This window comes from Quercus lobata, unplaced genomic scaffold (genome assembly GCF_001633185.2).
Source record: "Quercus lobata isolate SW786 unplaced genomic scaffold, ValleyOak3.0 Primary Assembly Scq3eQI_2013, whole genome shotgun sequence".
NCBI classification, from domain to species: domain Eukaryota; kingdom Viridiplantae; phylum Streptophyta; class Magnoliopsida; order Fagales; family Fagaceae; genus Quercus; species Quercus lobata.
In genome coordinates, this window is record NW_022154800.1 from 45,460 (window position 1) to 60,232 (window position 14,773).

Genomic DNA, 14,773 nt, shown 5'->3' on the forward strand with positions numbered 1-14,773 from the left:
TTGTTAAGCGCGGTTTGGTGACGTTGTTCATTGTTGGTATTTTCTACAAACACGTGAGTTAAAAATTAAAAAAATATTGCTTAAATTACCACACCAAACAACTCTTATTCAGTGGCGTGGCAGAGTGTTTTGGTAGGTAAGCTTTGAGATAAAGAATACAACAAAGGTGGTGGCTCCGTGAGGGACCCATGGGGGTTGGTTGAAAGTCTTAATTCTGATCATAGGATTGTTATTTCTATCCCACGGTTGAGAACTCGCAACGTGGCATCACTAATGCATGTTTAGTCTTTATTTGGTGGGGCCCGGGTTGGGTTATTAGTAGAAGGGTAAAAGTTGATGCAGTCCACATGACTAATTTTCAAATCACAATATTTTTTTAGCAAACAGAGGCTTTTTGCTCTTTTCAATTATTATATCTTAGCAGGAGATACAGCAGCATGGGGATTAGAGAAACAATATTCATACATATCAAAATAGTTTAGTTGATTGGAAGAGGAGCACCATTCCATTCCTTGAGGCAATCCAACATTGGATCAATGAGCTTTCCCTGAGACATAGCTGTGAACACCTTGTCAAAATCCTCACCAGAAGACCTGGTCTTTTCCCCGGTCAGCAATTCAGTCCCTAACTCTTCCCTCACAAACCTGTACAACGGATATGATCTGCATTCCTTAATCCTGTTTGCAATTGCTGGATTTCCACTCTCAAATGCAACTCTTGCTCTCTCTACCTCTTTTGGCAAGACGGACTTAACTTCTTCCTCGAAAGCTACAATTTTTTGAAAGATAGATGTGCTTTCATTCTTCTCAAGTTCGCCATTTCTCAATGCGTGTTCAACAAGTACTTGCCTCAGTTTTTGCATCAATGGATAGGTAGCACTGCAGGGGTCATCAACATAGGCAAATACGTATTCCCGATCAACCACGTTGAGCAAATCCTTCTCACAGAATCTGGATGGGTGAAGCTCTCCATTAACACCAGTTGCTAGAACTCTCCTAGCCACATGGCTTACAGTATTCTTGACAGCGGTCTTCAAATTTTCCTCCAAATGCCTCAAATCAATAGCTTGGCATAGTGCTATCAAAAATGTGGAAGACATGAGCTTCAAAATATCAACAGCTTCTTCTGTTTTCCTTGAAGAGATCAATCCCAATGAGTTCACATCTTGATTGTGCTGCTCAGCACTTTGGACATGGCTGGTAACTGGATTTGCCAGATATTGAAGTTCCGAACAATAGGCCGCCATGGCAATTTCAGCCCCCTTGAAACTATAATCCAAACTTGGATCCCTACTACCATAAAGATTTGATGGCAACCCATTGTTGTAATAATCATTGACAAGCTCAGAAAATTGTGCAAACATGAGTTTTCCTATGGCTGCAATAGCCAAACGTGTGTTGTCCATTGAGACACCAATTGGGGTCCCTTGGAAGTTACCACCATGCAAGGCCTTGTTCCTAGAAACATCAATCAAAGGGTTATCATTTACCGAGTTAATCTCCCTTTCAATCGATTTGGTTGAGTATCTGATAACTTCAATCTGTGGGCCAAGCCATTGAGGAGAAGTTCTGAGAGCATAGCGATCTTGTTTTGGCTTCTGCAGGGGATCTATTTCATGTAACCTCTCAGCTTCTTTCACATAAGCACTTCCATCTAAAATGTGCTCCATAATAGCTGCAGCTTCAATTTGGCCTGGATGGTGCTTCAATTTGTGTGTCAAATGGTCGGTAAATTCAGGCTTTCCCTGCATTACTTCCGCGAAAATTGCTGATAAGATTTCTGACAGAAGAGTTAGAAGGTTGGCCTCGAAAAGAACCATAGAAGCCAAGCCAGAACCAACAGCTGTGCCATTCACAAGAGCAAGGCCTTCTTTTGGCTGTAACTCAAAGAACCCGGAATTGATATCAGCTAGTTGGAAGGCTTGAGCAGCATCAAGGGATTCACCAGAGGGTCCAACGGCTTTAGAATTGGGGCGGCCAGTTAGCAGTCCAGCAATGTAGGATAGAGGGACAAGATCACCAGAAGCAGTGATTGTACCGCGAAGTGGCAAGACAGGAGTGATGTTATGGTTGAGGAACTTGGTGATGGCCTCCATGACTTCAAATCTAATGCCAGAGTATCCTTGGAGAAGGGTGTTGATCCTCACCAGCATTGCAGCTCTTGTTGCTGAGCGAGACAATGTGTGGCATGTCTCTGTTCCATTGCCAAATATTCCAGCGTTCAAAAATCTGCAGCAACAACATTCATCATTTTAGATTAGCCATGATAAAGTGATCACTTCATAAATTTTGAAACAAAAAATACTCACTATGGTATTAAAATAAATGGGGTGATTATTAAAATTAAATGACATGGATTTTAATGAAACAAAATAAAGAGAACACTTTTCTTCAAATGTCTCTAGCACCTATAAAATATTCAGGTTGGCCAAGAAGGTGAGTTTAAATTATAAAAATTAAAAAATTATGAGTTCAAATTTTAGGGGTAATTGGAATTAATAAAGGTGTGGAAGAATCCTTCTAAAATTGGAGGAAATTCTATCCTTTTAGTAAAAAAAATTGGAGGAAAATCTAGATGAATAATGTTTATGTTTTTGAAAACACTTAAATTTATTTTGAGAGAATGGGTATAAAGGAAAAAAATTAACCATGATGTGATGATTGCCCTCCATAAAATATGATTAAATTAATTATTAATTTCTTCACCATAATGATATATCACTCCAACAACTATGATATGATTAATTAATTAAAAACTATCATAACACAATTAAATGTCTAACCAAACCCTCAACGGCTTTTGTGCCAAACAAGAGCTCAACAATTTACCCCCAAAAAGAATCATGGGGTTTCTGATTAGGTTAGGTAATCAAGAATATCAAACATTCCTGACTCAAAATTGTAGCAGAACTAAAAATTTAGAGAAATTAAAATAAAAAATATAAGAATCAAAATTATTTGTTATTACACAATCTAGTTTTGGTCACGTGTCATGATCTTAACTGGTCCTACAAACCCGAGCGAAAATCTTATCTTCTTTTACCATTTTAGGACAGTCTAATCAACTTGGTCTCATGACTAGGGATGGCAATGGGGAGGGGTGAGGCCGAAGGATGAGATCTTCGCCCCCGCCCCACATGGATTTTTCTTTCCCCATCCCCAGCCCGCCCCGCATGACGGGGAAAATTTCTTGCCCCGTCCCCACCCCGCGAAGACCCGCGAAGCCCCGCCCTACACCGTAAAACTTTATATCTTATTAATTTTCCCTACAACTATTACCATTTTTCCAAATAAAATGACATGTTTCAATAATAAAAATATACTTGAAATTATAAATAAATTTATCCTGTCAAATCAAACTAATTTTTAGCAAAAATTAAATAATATTATCTAAATGTTTATATTTCATTGGCCTAAAAAACACTAAAACAAATCTCCTTTATACTAAGTAATGTGCATTATTTAATTCCTCCCATTTTGTGACTATTTCATAGAGAATGGGACAAAGTCTCAAACCTGTACCTTATGTTTTTTTAATAAAAACACAGAAAACTAAATTAAATTGTATATAATTTTTGTGTGGAGAACGAGAACGATCAACTAGAGCTAGTACATGATTGATGCCATCATATTTGCAATCAAACCAATAGGGAAACATATTTCTCATCATCTCGTTCTCCAAAAATTAAAAAACAGCAACCCAGCTTGTAAAATAGATGTGGATTTTGACAAGCATAAAGAAGCAGTGTTGTTAAGCAGCCAAATGCCCACACAAAATTACAAAAACAATGACACAGACACAAATATTTAGAGCCTCAGAGTCGTACCTCATTAAAAAAAAAAATATTATGTTTATGATGAAAAGTAAGTTGAGAAAGATGTATGAATCATGAATGAAACTAGTAGTTCAATAGTATATAAATTTGTTTCTAATAAAGACAAAAAAAAAGTTAAAATTGGTACCTTATTTCCAACTTTGCTAGAGAGAAAAAAAAGGTAGAGCCACTTTAGGTAGAATAAAATAAGCTAATGATATTTTTGTTTAAATAGTAGGGTTTTAGGGTATGAAAAAATTACAATTTAACCCTTATTAATGCGGGGTAGGGTGGGGCGGAGTGGGTCTAAACAGTGTAAACCCATCCCTACCCCGCCCCGTGGTGCGGGTTTAAAATCTCGTCCCATCTCCGTCCTACCACGTTTGTGGGGCGGGGAAAACCTGTATGGGACAAAGCGGGGGAGGGGCAAGTCAAGCAGGACAGGGCAAAATTGCCATCCCTACTCATGACTTTTTAAATAATAATAAAAACTAGGTCCCTTGAAATTTCCCAAATTAATTGTTCAACACTTTGTATACTTGTGTTCCTTTTCCAAAACTTGTAGGCAAGAACTCTAACTAGTACGGACTCGGTCACTCAAGCGGCTGAATCAACCCGTTCCACTCAACCCGTACCCAAAGGCCAAAGTTGACCATTACTGTTTATTATATTCGTTACTTTTAAGCATTAAACAAGCCCATACTAAAAAGGAAGTATTTCATTTTCAATTAGTCTTAAAAGCCCTTTTATTTTCAATTCTTAACATCAATTTACAATTTCAGTTACTCTTAAATATTTTTGAAAAAAAAAAAAAGCATTTTTGAGTTAATAAAAATAATTAATATATTAATTAGTTTTTTTTTTATATCATTTGTTTGTATATTATATATATTTATATACAAATAACATTTTTATTTAATTATAATTTAAGGCACGACAAATTATAGAAAAAGGTGTACATAAAAGTTATAGCTCACCTAATCAACTCGGTCTGAAGAGCTCCACCTTGCTTGGTTCGCCTATGCGAAGTAGCACCAAACCCAGTAGTGACACCATAGATATCTTTACCCGACTCCGTGCTCTCCATAACCCAGTCACTGCTAGCCTTCACGCCAGCCCTTTTTGACTCGGAAAGCTCCACCTCGACTCGTGACTCCCTCATGGCTATCGCAGCCACCTGTGATATCGTCAAGGTCTCACCTCCGAGCTTCACCAATGGCTTCCTGAACTCGGCCACCATGCGCTTCACCTCGTCTAAATGAGACCCTTTGAGTGACTCAGCAGCCACACCCCAACTCAGCGAGTCATGGCTAATGCAAAGACCACCCTCATCACTGCTTTTGTTAACATTGGTTCCCATGTCGACGAATGACCCAATTGAAAGAGAGAAATAATGGCAAGAAAAAAACTGAGTTTTTGGGGTTTGAATGAAAAGTATAGGAGATCTTGCTCACTAGCTTAGGCAGGTTTGTAAGGATTTCTTGGTTTGTGAAGAAGGGTTGTGAGGCTTAAATAGATGGCAACATGGCATGGAGTTTTTGAATTGTTAAGCGCGGTTTGGTGACGTTGTTCATTGTTGGTATTTTCTACAAACACGTGAGTTAAAAATTAAAAAAATATTGCTTAAATTACCACACTAAACAACTCTTATTCAGTGGCGTGGCAGAGTATTTTGGTAGGTAAGCTTTGAGGAAAAGAATACAACAAAGGTGGTGGCTCCGTGAGGGACCCATGGGGGTTGGTTGAAAGTCTTAATTCTGATCATAGGATTGTTATTTCTATCCCACGGTTGAGAACTCGCAACGTGGCATCACTAATGCATGTTTAGTCTTTATTTGGTGGGGCCCGGGTTGGGTTATTAGTAGAAGGGTAAAAGTTGCTGCACGCAAGCCGTAAACACGCACAAGACAAATTAAAACAACTGATTGGGTCTTTTAGCAAAAAAATAAAAACAACTGATTGGGTCTTTCTCAAAAAAAAAAAACAACTGATTGGGTCAAGAAAAGTTAACGGATGCCTTTATAAAATATTTTAGAAAATTTTAATAGAAAAAAAAAGAGATTTTTTTACAACATTTTTGAAAAATATAAAAAGTTGTAAATAGTATCAAAAAGTATAATATCAATTGTCAAATACACACTTAATATTAAAATCTATTAGTACGTGGCTGTAGGATTACTCGAGTAAAAAAATTCCATACTATATTTTTTTTTTTGTAGAGATTTAAGGCTTTTTTTAATTTAAAATGAGTGTTTGTCTAAAAAATATATGAGACATTTAAAAAAAAAAAAGGCAATAATTTTTGTCTATTATTTGATTTATTTCGGACTATGGTTATGAAAATGGTTAACTGATATGGTTGGTGGAGGTTGAAAATAAAATATTGAACTCTCAGTTAGGTTCTAGTAGAACCTCAGTCCCAACAAATATATATTATGATGGCTCACAATATAAAGATATTTTTTTATACATATGAAGTATTTGATGATAAATATTAATGAGTTACAAGTTATGAAATTGTTGTAAGAATTATTTATTTGAAAGGTTTTTTCCCACACCCCAATGTTAGTGAATTCCACTTATTGAGTTATCTCACCCCCCTTTATTTCCCATTACAGATACATTAGAGGGATTATTGGAGTAGAGATTCTTGGGAGACAGCAGTTACGAACTATTTTGTGGAACTGAGGATTTTATTATTATTTTTATGGCATTAAACATTGTATTGGAGAATTATTTTGAGGACGTTTTAGTTTTGGTGGATTAGAGTTCTGACATTTGTGATGAGATTTAAGATTGCTGGTTTCTTTTATTTAATATTTTTATGGGTTATTCAGATTAAATAGACTTTTATTACTTATGATTTTAGGGCGTTACAACCATCATCACTGTTCATGCTTTTGCCATTGCCATCACCATTCCCATTTCCATCGTTTGTTAACAGTATTATGTGAAGATTTAGATGCATTGGATAAAGAAAAAGAACCAACTGTTAACACTTTTATGTGAAAATTCAGAGGCATTGGAATAAAGAGAAAGAAAAGATAAAGTAATGTACTCTAACATGTTAAATAAACTTATGTAATTATGCTGAAGACTCTTTTTTCGCCTCACATGGCATTACTTCATTGGCAACCTACGCCACGTCAACATATTATTGATTTTTTGGGTAAATCTCTTTAAAACCCAAAATAAGCTTATATCTCATGGAATGGGCTCACATGGCCCATAAGATCCTTACTTCAAGAGGCGGATTCATGGACCACATTTCCTCTTCATCAATTGGGATCATAACCCCACGACATCATCAACATCAATATATGGATCGGATTTAAGCAATGAATCAAATCTCATAGCCCATATTACCTCTCTTACACTCATGGCAAGCGGCTTCTTCAACAGAAGCCCATATTTACGCAAAATGACAACAAAACCCAAGGTATGTCATCTCATCTTTGGCTTATGATCCAAGCTCATGAGTCTTCTTGGGGAAACTTTGGGAGTTGTGGTTTGGAAGGTCAAGAGGTATATTCAGTAAAGCTCCAGGGTTTAAAGTTGATAAAAGAAACATGTTACTTGGCGTGTCTTCTCCAACTCCCTAAACTCTAATGAGTTTGTGTGTAGTGGGTAACATATGGTAAGCATCTCTTATCACATAGCACTTAAAATGATAAAATTTCCCATTATTCTTTTCCTAAAATTTAATATTCATCATATGACAAACACTCAAAAACTCCAACCATCTAAATGTTAAGAAAATAACTATTCATTCAACCTATAGCTGTTCCTATACAAATTTAGAAACTTCATTATATTATTCTATATAAACTATATTACTACTTTTAGCTAAAATCCAATTTAAACACATGACCTAATCTGATTGGTTGTTTTTAATCTTCAAATACATAAAATATTCATGATATCTCTAATACCTAGCTACTGTTTGCCACAATCAGACCAAATATTCCTCTGCTAGCTGCTAGTGCAGAGCATTAAATGCTCTTCTTGCTCACCAAGATTAAATCACAACACAATGAGACCTTGACTAAATCTCTAAAGCTTCATTAACTTTCAACCAATCATTCTATTACTTACTAAAAATGTGTTGTAATAGAATCTTGAATAAAAAACACAAACACTCAAAGAATGAAACATTTCTAGCAGAACACTAGTCAGTGTGTTCAACACTTGACACCTGGCTGAAAGTGATATCATCAGTCATTCAATGCCCAAATCCCAGTAGCCTGACATTTAACCTCATCTACTTCTGTCCCAAGCAACAGCTGTCTTATGATAGCTGTGACAGCTTTTCCAGACAGTTGGGATAGCCTTTTCAGAATAGCTTTAACAGTTGATCCAACAACCTTAACATTACTAATTTTCCTCATTTGGCTAAAAATTAAAACCAACTAAAGAAACTATCTTTTTCTTGTTAAAATACTTTCCTTTTCTGCTGCTCTTTCCTCTAGCAGCTATTACCCAAAACAGCAAGAATACCTTAAAGCTAAACATACCATTTTTGGCCAAATCTTAGGATGGAATTTCTAAAGATTCATTGCTGATTGGGACAGATTTTGGCTGAGATTATTTGCTAAAAACCCCCCCTTAAACTCAACTATAAATATAGTCCCTCTTCAACACACTAAAGGACACCAATAGAGAAGAACAACTCTCTCATAAACTTCTCTATTCTCTCTCCCTCTAATTATCTTCTTAAGCTCTTAATGAAGTTTTGAGCTTATGAGTTTTTAGTTTCCAAATTAGGAACTAAACTCTTCAGCCCTTAGCTCCTAAATGTCCTTCACAAGCTCTATTCCATCCTTCAGCAAAAAATCCCAACAGCAACGCTAAACACACTATAACACCATTAGTCTCTTATACTCATTCTCTCATTCTCCATATTCAGAAAATACATTTATCTTATAGCTCCTATCTCCAAATACCTAAACACATCTCCATACTCTTCTCTTACAAAATCTTCCCTCTTGGAAAGCAATCTCTACAACTTCTCTAGCAGTTATAATCTCATATTTTTACTATCTTTAACCTCCATATTTCTCATACTTCCATATATCATACATATTACACATACTACATCCCACGAAATATCTATATCTTTTACCATCTCCACACTTCTCAAGTGATATCAAATGCTAAAACTAAAAGCCCTACTTATGGAAGACATAAACTTCTAATATTGAAGCCCTTCTCCTAGAAGGCACCAGGATCTCATATCAAAACCCTTCTTATGGAAGGCACAAATCTATCTTACATGAAGCCCTTCTCTTAGAAAGCACAAATACATCTTACAAAAGCCCTCCCATGGAAGGTAATCCTATTCGTAGTTTCACAACAACTAAAAGAGTATTGTCAAGGGGGAAACTCATTTAAGTGCATGATAAGAGGGGCAAGCTTAATCAACCTCTACACACAGCTGTACATACTCTCTCTCCCTCTAGTGGCACCCATTTTTCCTCTTTAATCTTGAAGTTATCAGGGCAAACTGCCTCTCTACCGCTAGGAGTCATTCTGCTAGAATATTATCAATTCACTGACGCTACACAACTGGAGCTACAAATCATACAAAGATAAGTGACCCTACTTCCATATCTTTAAATTTACATCATTGAGTACATAATTGCTTCACCTTTAAATACATATTACTTTATTTCAACTACTATTACAACTATTAATCAAAGCTATTATATCAAACACATATTACATATTTATTCAACCATTATCATAATTCTTAGACTTTGGCTTTAATGGTTTTGTAGGCTTAAAAGTATGCCAGTAGCCATTGGGCCACGTGGCCCAATGTTGAGTTCCGGATGCAACTCCCCAAACACAACCCGGGCCTAGCAAGGTTACCCCTCTAGCGGACAACACGTGGCCAAGCTCTGAAAAAAGGCTCCCGAACAACTTAATCATATGTATTTCCTTCTCTCATTCGTTACATTTCTCTTTTGTTTCCCTTCAATGAAGAGTTTTTTTTTTTTTTTTGGGTGATTATTTCTTGATTTTTAAGAAAATAATAAATTACATTAAGAAGTCAAATGAATTTAAGAAAATATATTTTCTTATTGAAAAAGCAATTATCCTAAAGTTATCTTTCATGTGTCCCAATCCATTGCTCTACATGTTTACATAAAAAAAAAAAAATATATATATATATATATATATATATAAAATGAATGATCATCAAGAATGAAAACTTTTGCTTCAAAGTTTAAGACCCAAAGGCACAGTTGGCCCAACCCACACCTAATCCCTTCAAAATTTCAAATCCAAACAATTACTTAAAGGCCATTAAAGTCGTTCAACAAAAACCGCCACACATGGTCCAAAGTCCAAAATCCAAATCCATACATATGACCTAAACCCACCACAAAACTAATAACCCAAAAGCCATAACTTGTCTCCTATGAATAACAAACTGCTTTTATGTTGATTCAAACACACAAGAACACAATTCATAACTCATAAGACAAGAACTACAAACAAAGTGATGCATAAAAGCAATGAGACTATTGCATCCACATTTTTATTTCCACTTTTTCATATTCTCTAGCTTTTAAATGTGAATATTTTATTCTCTTTTTTTTTTTTTTTTAAATAGTAGTGTAAATAAGTGTAAGAAGATATTATCGGGGTAAAAAAAACCATATGAAAACCAAAATTAATTTAAACCACCCAATTACCCCTAAACTCAATCAGAACATCCTCACCAAATCTAAAACAACGTGTTTTAATTCGAAGCTAATGCCAACAATAAGAGAATGATTTAGGTTAAACAGAAAAAGGAAAAACTATAAAGAAAATAAAGATAAATATTCAAGCTATGGCTATCAATCCCATAACAGTTATAGAAAATAAATGCTAAATAATTCTTGGATGGGGTTAAGAACCTTGTTTCATGTGACAAATAGTCACCAATTAGTCTCTAACATTCAGTGCCACAATTTTATGGTGTCAACATTTTGAAAGTTAATTTACTTATTCAAACACAGATTGTTACCATCGTACGAGGATAGGAGATTCATCTTTTTGCTGAAAATGGATTCAATGATGCTTTAATTTCTTCTAGTGTTCGCCCCTTGGTCTCAAGTACCAACTTTGCTATGAACAGAACAGTTAAGCCACATATGCTTTAGAATATAAGGAATGTTCCTGATAAACAGTAGACATAAATTTAAAACTAAAGTGATCATATTGCAATTTGTATCTAATATAACAACTCTATGAAGAGACAAGACTGGTTTGGCATTACCTACTAAGCTCCAATCCATTAGAAAGTTAAAAACATATGATATAATCCAAGAACCTAACCAGCTAACTAATGTCACAAGGCTACCTGCTGAGCCCTTCATGTTTATGGGACATATCTGAGACAGAAACCACTCCATTCAGTCAATCATAGACCTTCATGGAAATTATTTGACAATAAAAGATGAAGTTTTAAGTCTGATAAGGTAAATCTACCTCTGACATTATAACCCAAGGAATTCCTCCTATGCCTAATGAGAAAGATCCAGTGTACACCTGATTGCAGAACCAAACAGATAAATTCAACTTAAACAATCTTTAAACACCAAGAATTTGGCTTAAATTAACAGTTAACATCAACAAGGGTATAAGGTTGGAATTGTGACCCTCAAGCCAATTGCCCCATTAATATAGATTGAGAACTGTAATAGATAACTAAAATCAAATCATAAAGATGTACAACTTTATGCAAGACCTTCTACAAATACTCATGCTTCCAAAGCAGCAAGAAGTATTTCCAGATTGCTACTAACTGGTTAAATACAACCAAAGGTAATGGTAGTAAATGGCTTCAGTTTAATTATCTTTAAACTTAATAGGACTACCACACTCAATATTTGAAGACCATGGAGAAAATGACAAAAGTTGGAGAAAAAAGCAAAATTAAAACTTTTCATGGACTATTCTTCCTTTGGTTATATTATAAGAACAAAAAACTGTCCTTGTGATAATTTCGATACCAGTACACCAACAAGTGCTAAAATTGGCGTGGTCTCAATCCATGATTGAAGATCCTGCGCAATTGAAGCTTTAATCTTTTAACAAAATATCTAATAAACGGAAGAAACTAGATTTCAAGAGAAATAGATTTTTCTCAAGAAAAGACGTGCAAGAAGAATGACAATCCCATAAGCAAGCAACTTAAGCATGTTCCTGCTGTAGAAACCTGTGAAGATAGTGGGATTCAAACTTATTTTCATTCAATTCCATCACACAATAGAGATGTCTCAGCCTTCTTACCAATAGAAGTGGTCGTTGTCCAGATTTATCTATCAGAATTATCCCCAATACCGTCAATGGAATTTGTAAAAAATCATCTTAATCACTTAAAAAGAATTAAGCAAAGGCAAATGTTGGATTACACGAGAGAGTCAAGAACCTAAACAATGACCATTGCTGTGGTCCCAGTATTACTTGAAAACCCTGTCAGTGACAAAGTATTCCTCTATTCAACTTCCATTACTTGTTAACTATAGATAGCATTAAATAAGGGGAAAAATAATAAAAAGAAAAAAGAAAATCCTTTTTTTACAAGCTGATATTAATATAGCACTTGCATAAAATGCAATTCCATTGACTCCTCCAAATTGTTGTAGTACCATCAGGACAAGTCCAACCTAACCTACTTTTATGTTAGCAACTAAAAGATCAAATCTTTCTAAAGAATGAAACATGCAACCAAGATTATAATAGAAAAGCTTACAATGAGTGAATTGTTAGGCTTTGTGGAGTCTAGTTGTGTTTGATCCAGATTATGACCTAACCCCAAATAATATTGTTATAGTTTTTTAATGGGAAATTTTTTGAGGCTTAGTCCATGGAATAGAGGCTTGGGCCGATAGACCCAAGCCATAGCGTTCTTGGGGGTCTCGGGGGCAATGCCCTCGGGAAAAAAAAAATTGGCCTGTTTTTGTAGCCTATTGTGAATCCTGTGCACAGGATATAAAAACTGTTGTTTTGGAGATTAGGGTTTGATGTTGTTTTGAGAGAGAAAACTGTACTACCGCACTCTTTATTTTTCCCTAAGAATAGTGAAATCCCTGCAACATTGTGGACATAGGCAAATTGCTGAATCACGTTAATATTGTCTTGTGTGCGATTATTTTTCTTTGGCGTATATTTTTTTTTCTATTTTTACATCTCATAGATTTGGGAATTTCGTACGTATTCCCATCATGAATGAGCATATTTCCATTGGAATAAGTCAAGAATACTAGCTTTAGAAAGCCGTTGAAGGGTTTTCGTGTACTCCTGTAAAATGATTCAAAAACATGTCAATACTTGGTTTTAAGCAAAATTTTTGGGAAAAATTCAAGACTGTGTTGAAGGATGTAATTTTGCTGGTTAAAATGGAAACAAAGAGTTATTTTCTCATTGATGTCTAAAGTCTAGAAGTTACTCTAATCTCAGCAGCTTCTTGAGAGATATCAGTGTTTTGCCCCCTAAGGTGCTGTAGAGCAACTTCACACTCTTTCTTTCAACCAATTTTTTCCTATTAAAAAAAAAATCATATAAGCATGTCAATCAATTCTTAAATTTACTTTGCCACTTTATAGCATTTAGACATGTTTGTCAAATCACATCTACTTGGCTAAAAAGAATAATGGAAATGGCAAATGGTTAGGAAAACTTTAACTCTATTTTTTTTTTTTCAAGTGCATTATCTTGAGAGCACCTTTTGTTAGAATAGTCACATGTGAATGGTGTGGTTTGTTATAAGTAATGAAGTATCACATTAATCAATATCAATATCAATCAATCAATATATATATATATATATCTGTGTGTTTGTGTGTGTGAGAGAGAGAGAGAGAGGGCATGAGGTTATGTCATATGGTGTTCTATTAGAGCAACTTTTGCATTTGACCTTCCACATCACCTCTTGAAAAATGGAATTTTAACATCTTTTTTGAAATTGAAAGGATGCGGGTTATTTAATAGCTTCAGCAAAAATCATTGAACCAGTTCACCTCTCTCTCTCTCTCTCTCTCTCTTAACTATTCAATTCCCAATAATTTTTTTTAAGAAACAGTTTCCATTTAAATTTAATGCACACAATTGTGTTTCTTTATAAATCAACATCTACATCATTCTTTTCCCTTTCAAAAAAAAAAGAAAAATCTATAACCTTTGTATCTGGCTAAATTGGTGTAAGGGTTACGTGGAGAATAAAGAGAGAGCCTCTCTATCTACAATCAATCAATCAATCAATCAATATGTATAAAGAGAGAGCCTCTCTATCTACAATCTTCCAAACTCCCTCATTAGTCTCTCTAGTCCACAACTCTCTCCTCTTGATGTCTCTTAGCATACCTAAACCATTCCTCAATTACACAAACCTATGGCTTTTCAGCTCTTCCTATTCTACAAATCAGTCTCCACTCTTACGGTATTTGACATACATTTGGTCTTACTCTTAACCTTGAATAAATGACTTCAAAGGGTTTCAAATATACCACCGAGGTGCGCTCCACGCTTTTCATCGATTTCACTAGGTTTATAAATCTCTCTATCTCTCCTTCTCTAAAAATTCAAATGTTATGCTCTTCTCTTTCTCATTCAATTTTTGAAAAGAAACAAAAAAAAAAAAAAAAAAAAAAAAAAATCAGATTATGAGCTTCTTTGAGAGTCTTGGGGATTCTATAGGGGAAGGCTTCGACGCCAGCCCTTGAAACTTTGTCTCCAACAAAGCACATCAAGGAGCTTTTTTTATTATTATTATTATTTATTATCCGTATGTACTCCTACCTATATTCTCTGTTTATTAGCACCTCAGAAATTTTTACTGAAAATTTTCCTACCAAATATCATTGTATTCTTTATTTGTCTTTTAATGTTGTGAATGATTCTAGGAAGAAAGCGCTAATGCAAAAGATTGACAGTCGACCTGTTAAGCTAAAGAAAGAAGCTTTG

At 35.1% G+C, this 14,773-nt stretch overlaps 1 protein-coding gene and 2 pseudogenes across 1 annotated transcript; all 3 read right to left on the minus strand.

The window, feature by feature from the left end:
• Positions 1-384: 384 nt before the first annotated feature.
• Positions 385-5,336, minus strand: LOC115973406 (phenylalanine ammonia-lyase-like). Its single transcript, XM_031093664.1, has 2 exons — positions 4,792-5,336; positions 385-2,228 (listed from the first exon to the last, which is right to left on the minus strand). The coding sequence occupies exons 1-2, from the start codon at positions 5,172-5,174 to the stop codon at positions 479-481; spliced, it is 2,133 nt and encodes a 710-aa protein (XP_030949524.1). The 5' UTR covers positions 5,175-5,336; the 3' UTR covers positions 385-478.
• Positions 3,590-3,676, minus strand: LOC115973408 (annotated as a pseudogene).
• Positions 5,337-10,804: 5,468 nt separating the features above from the next.
• Positions 10,805-13,352, minus strand: LOC115973403 (annotated as a pseudogene).
• Between the last annotated feature and the right edge of the window lie 1,421 nt (positions 13,353-14,773).

What these genes read in the sequence shown, in the direction of transcription:
- LOC115973406 (XM_031093664.1), bottom strand. Translation starts at nt 5,174, where the DNA reads ATGGGAACCAATGTTAACAAAAGCAGTGATGAGGGTGGTCTTTGCATT. An exon ending in CTTCAGACCGAGTTGATTAG is followed by an intron (nt 2,229 to 4,791) that starts GTGAGCTATAAC and finishes TTGTTGCTGCAG; the next exon opens with ATTTTTGAACGCTGGAATAT.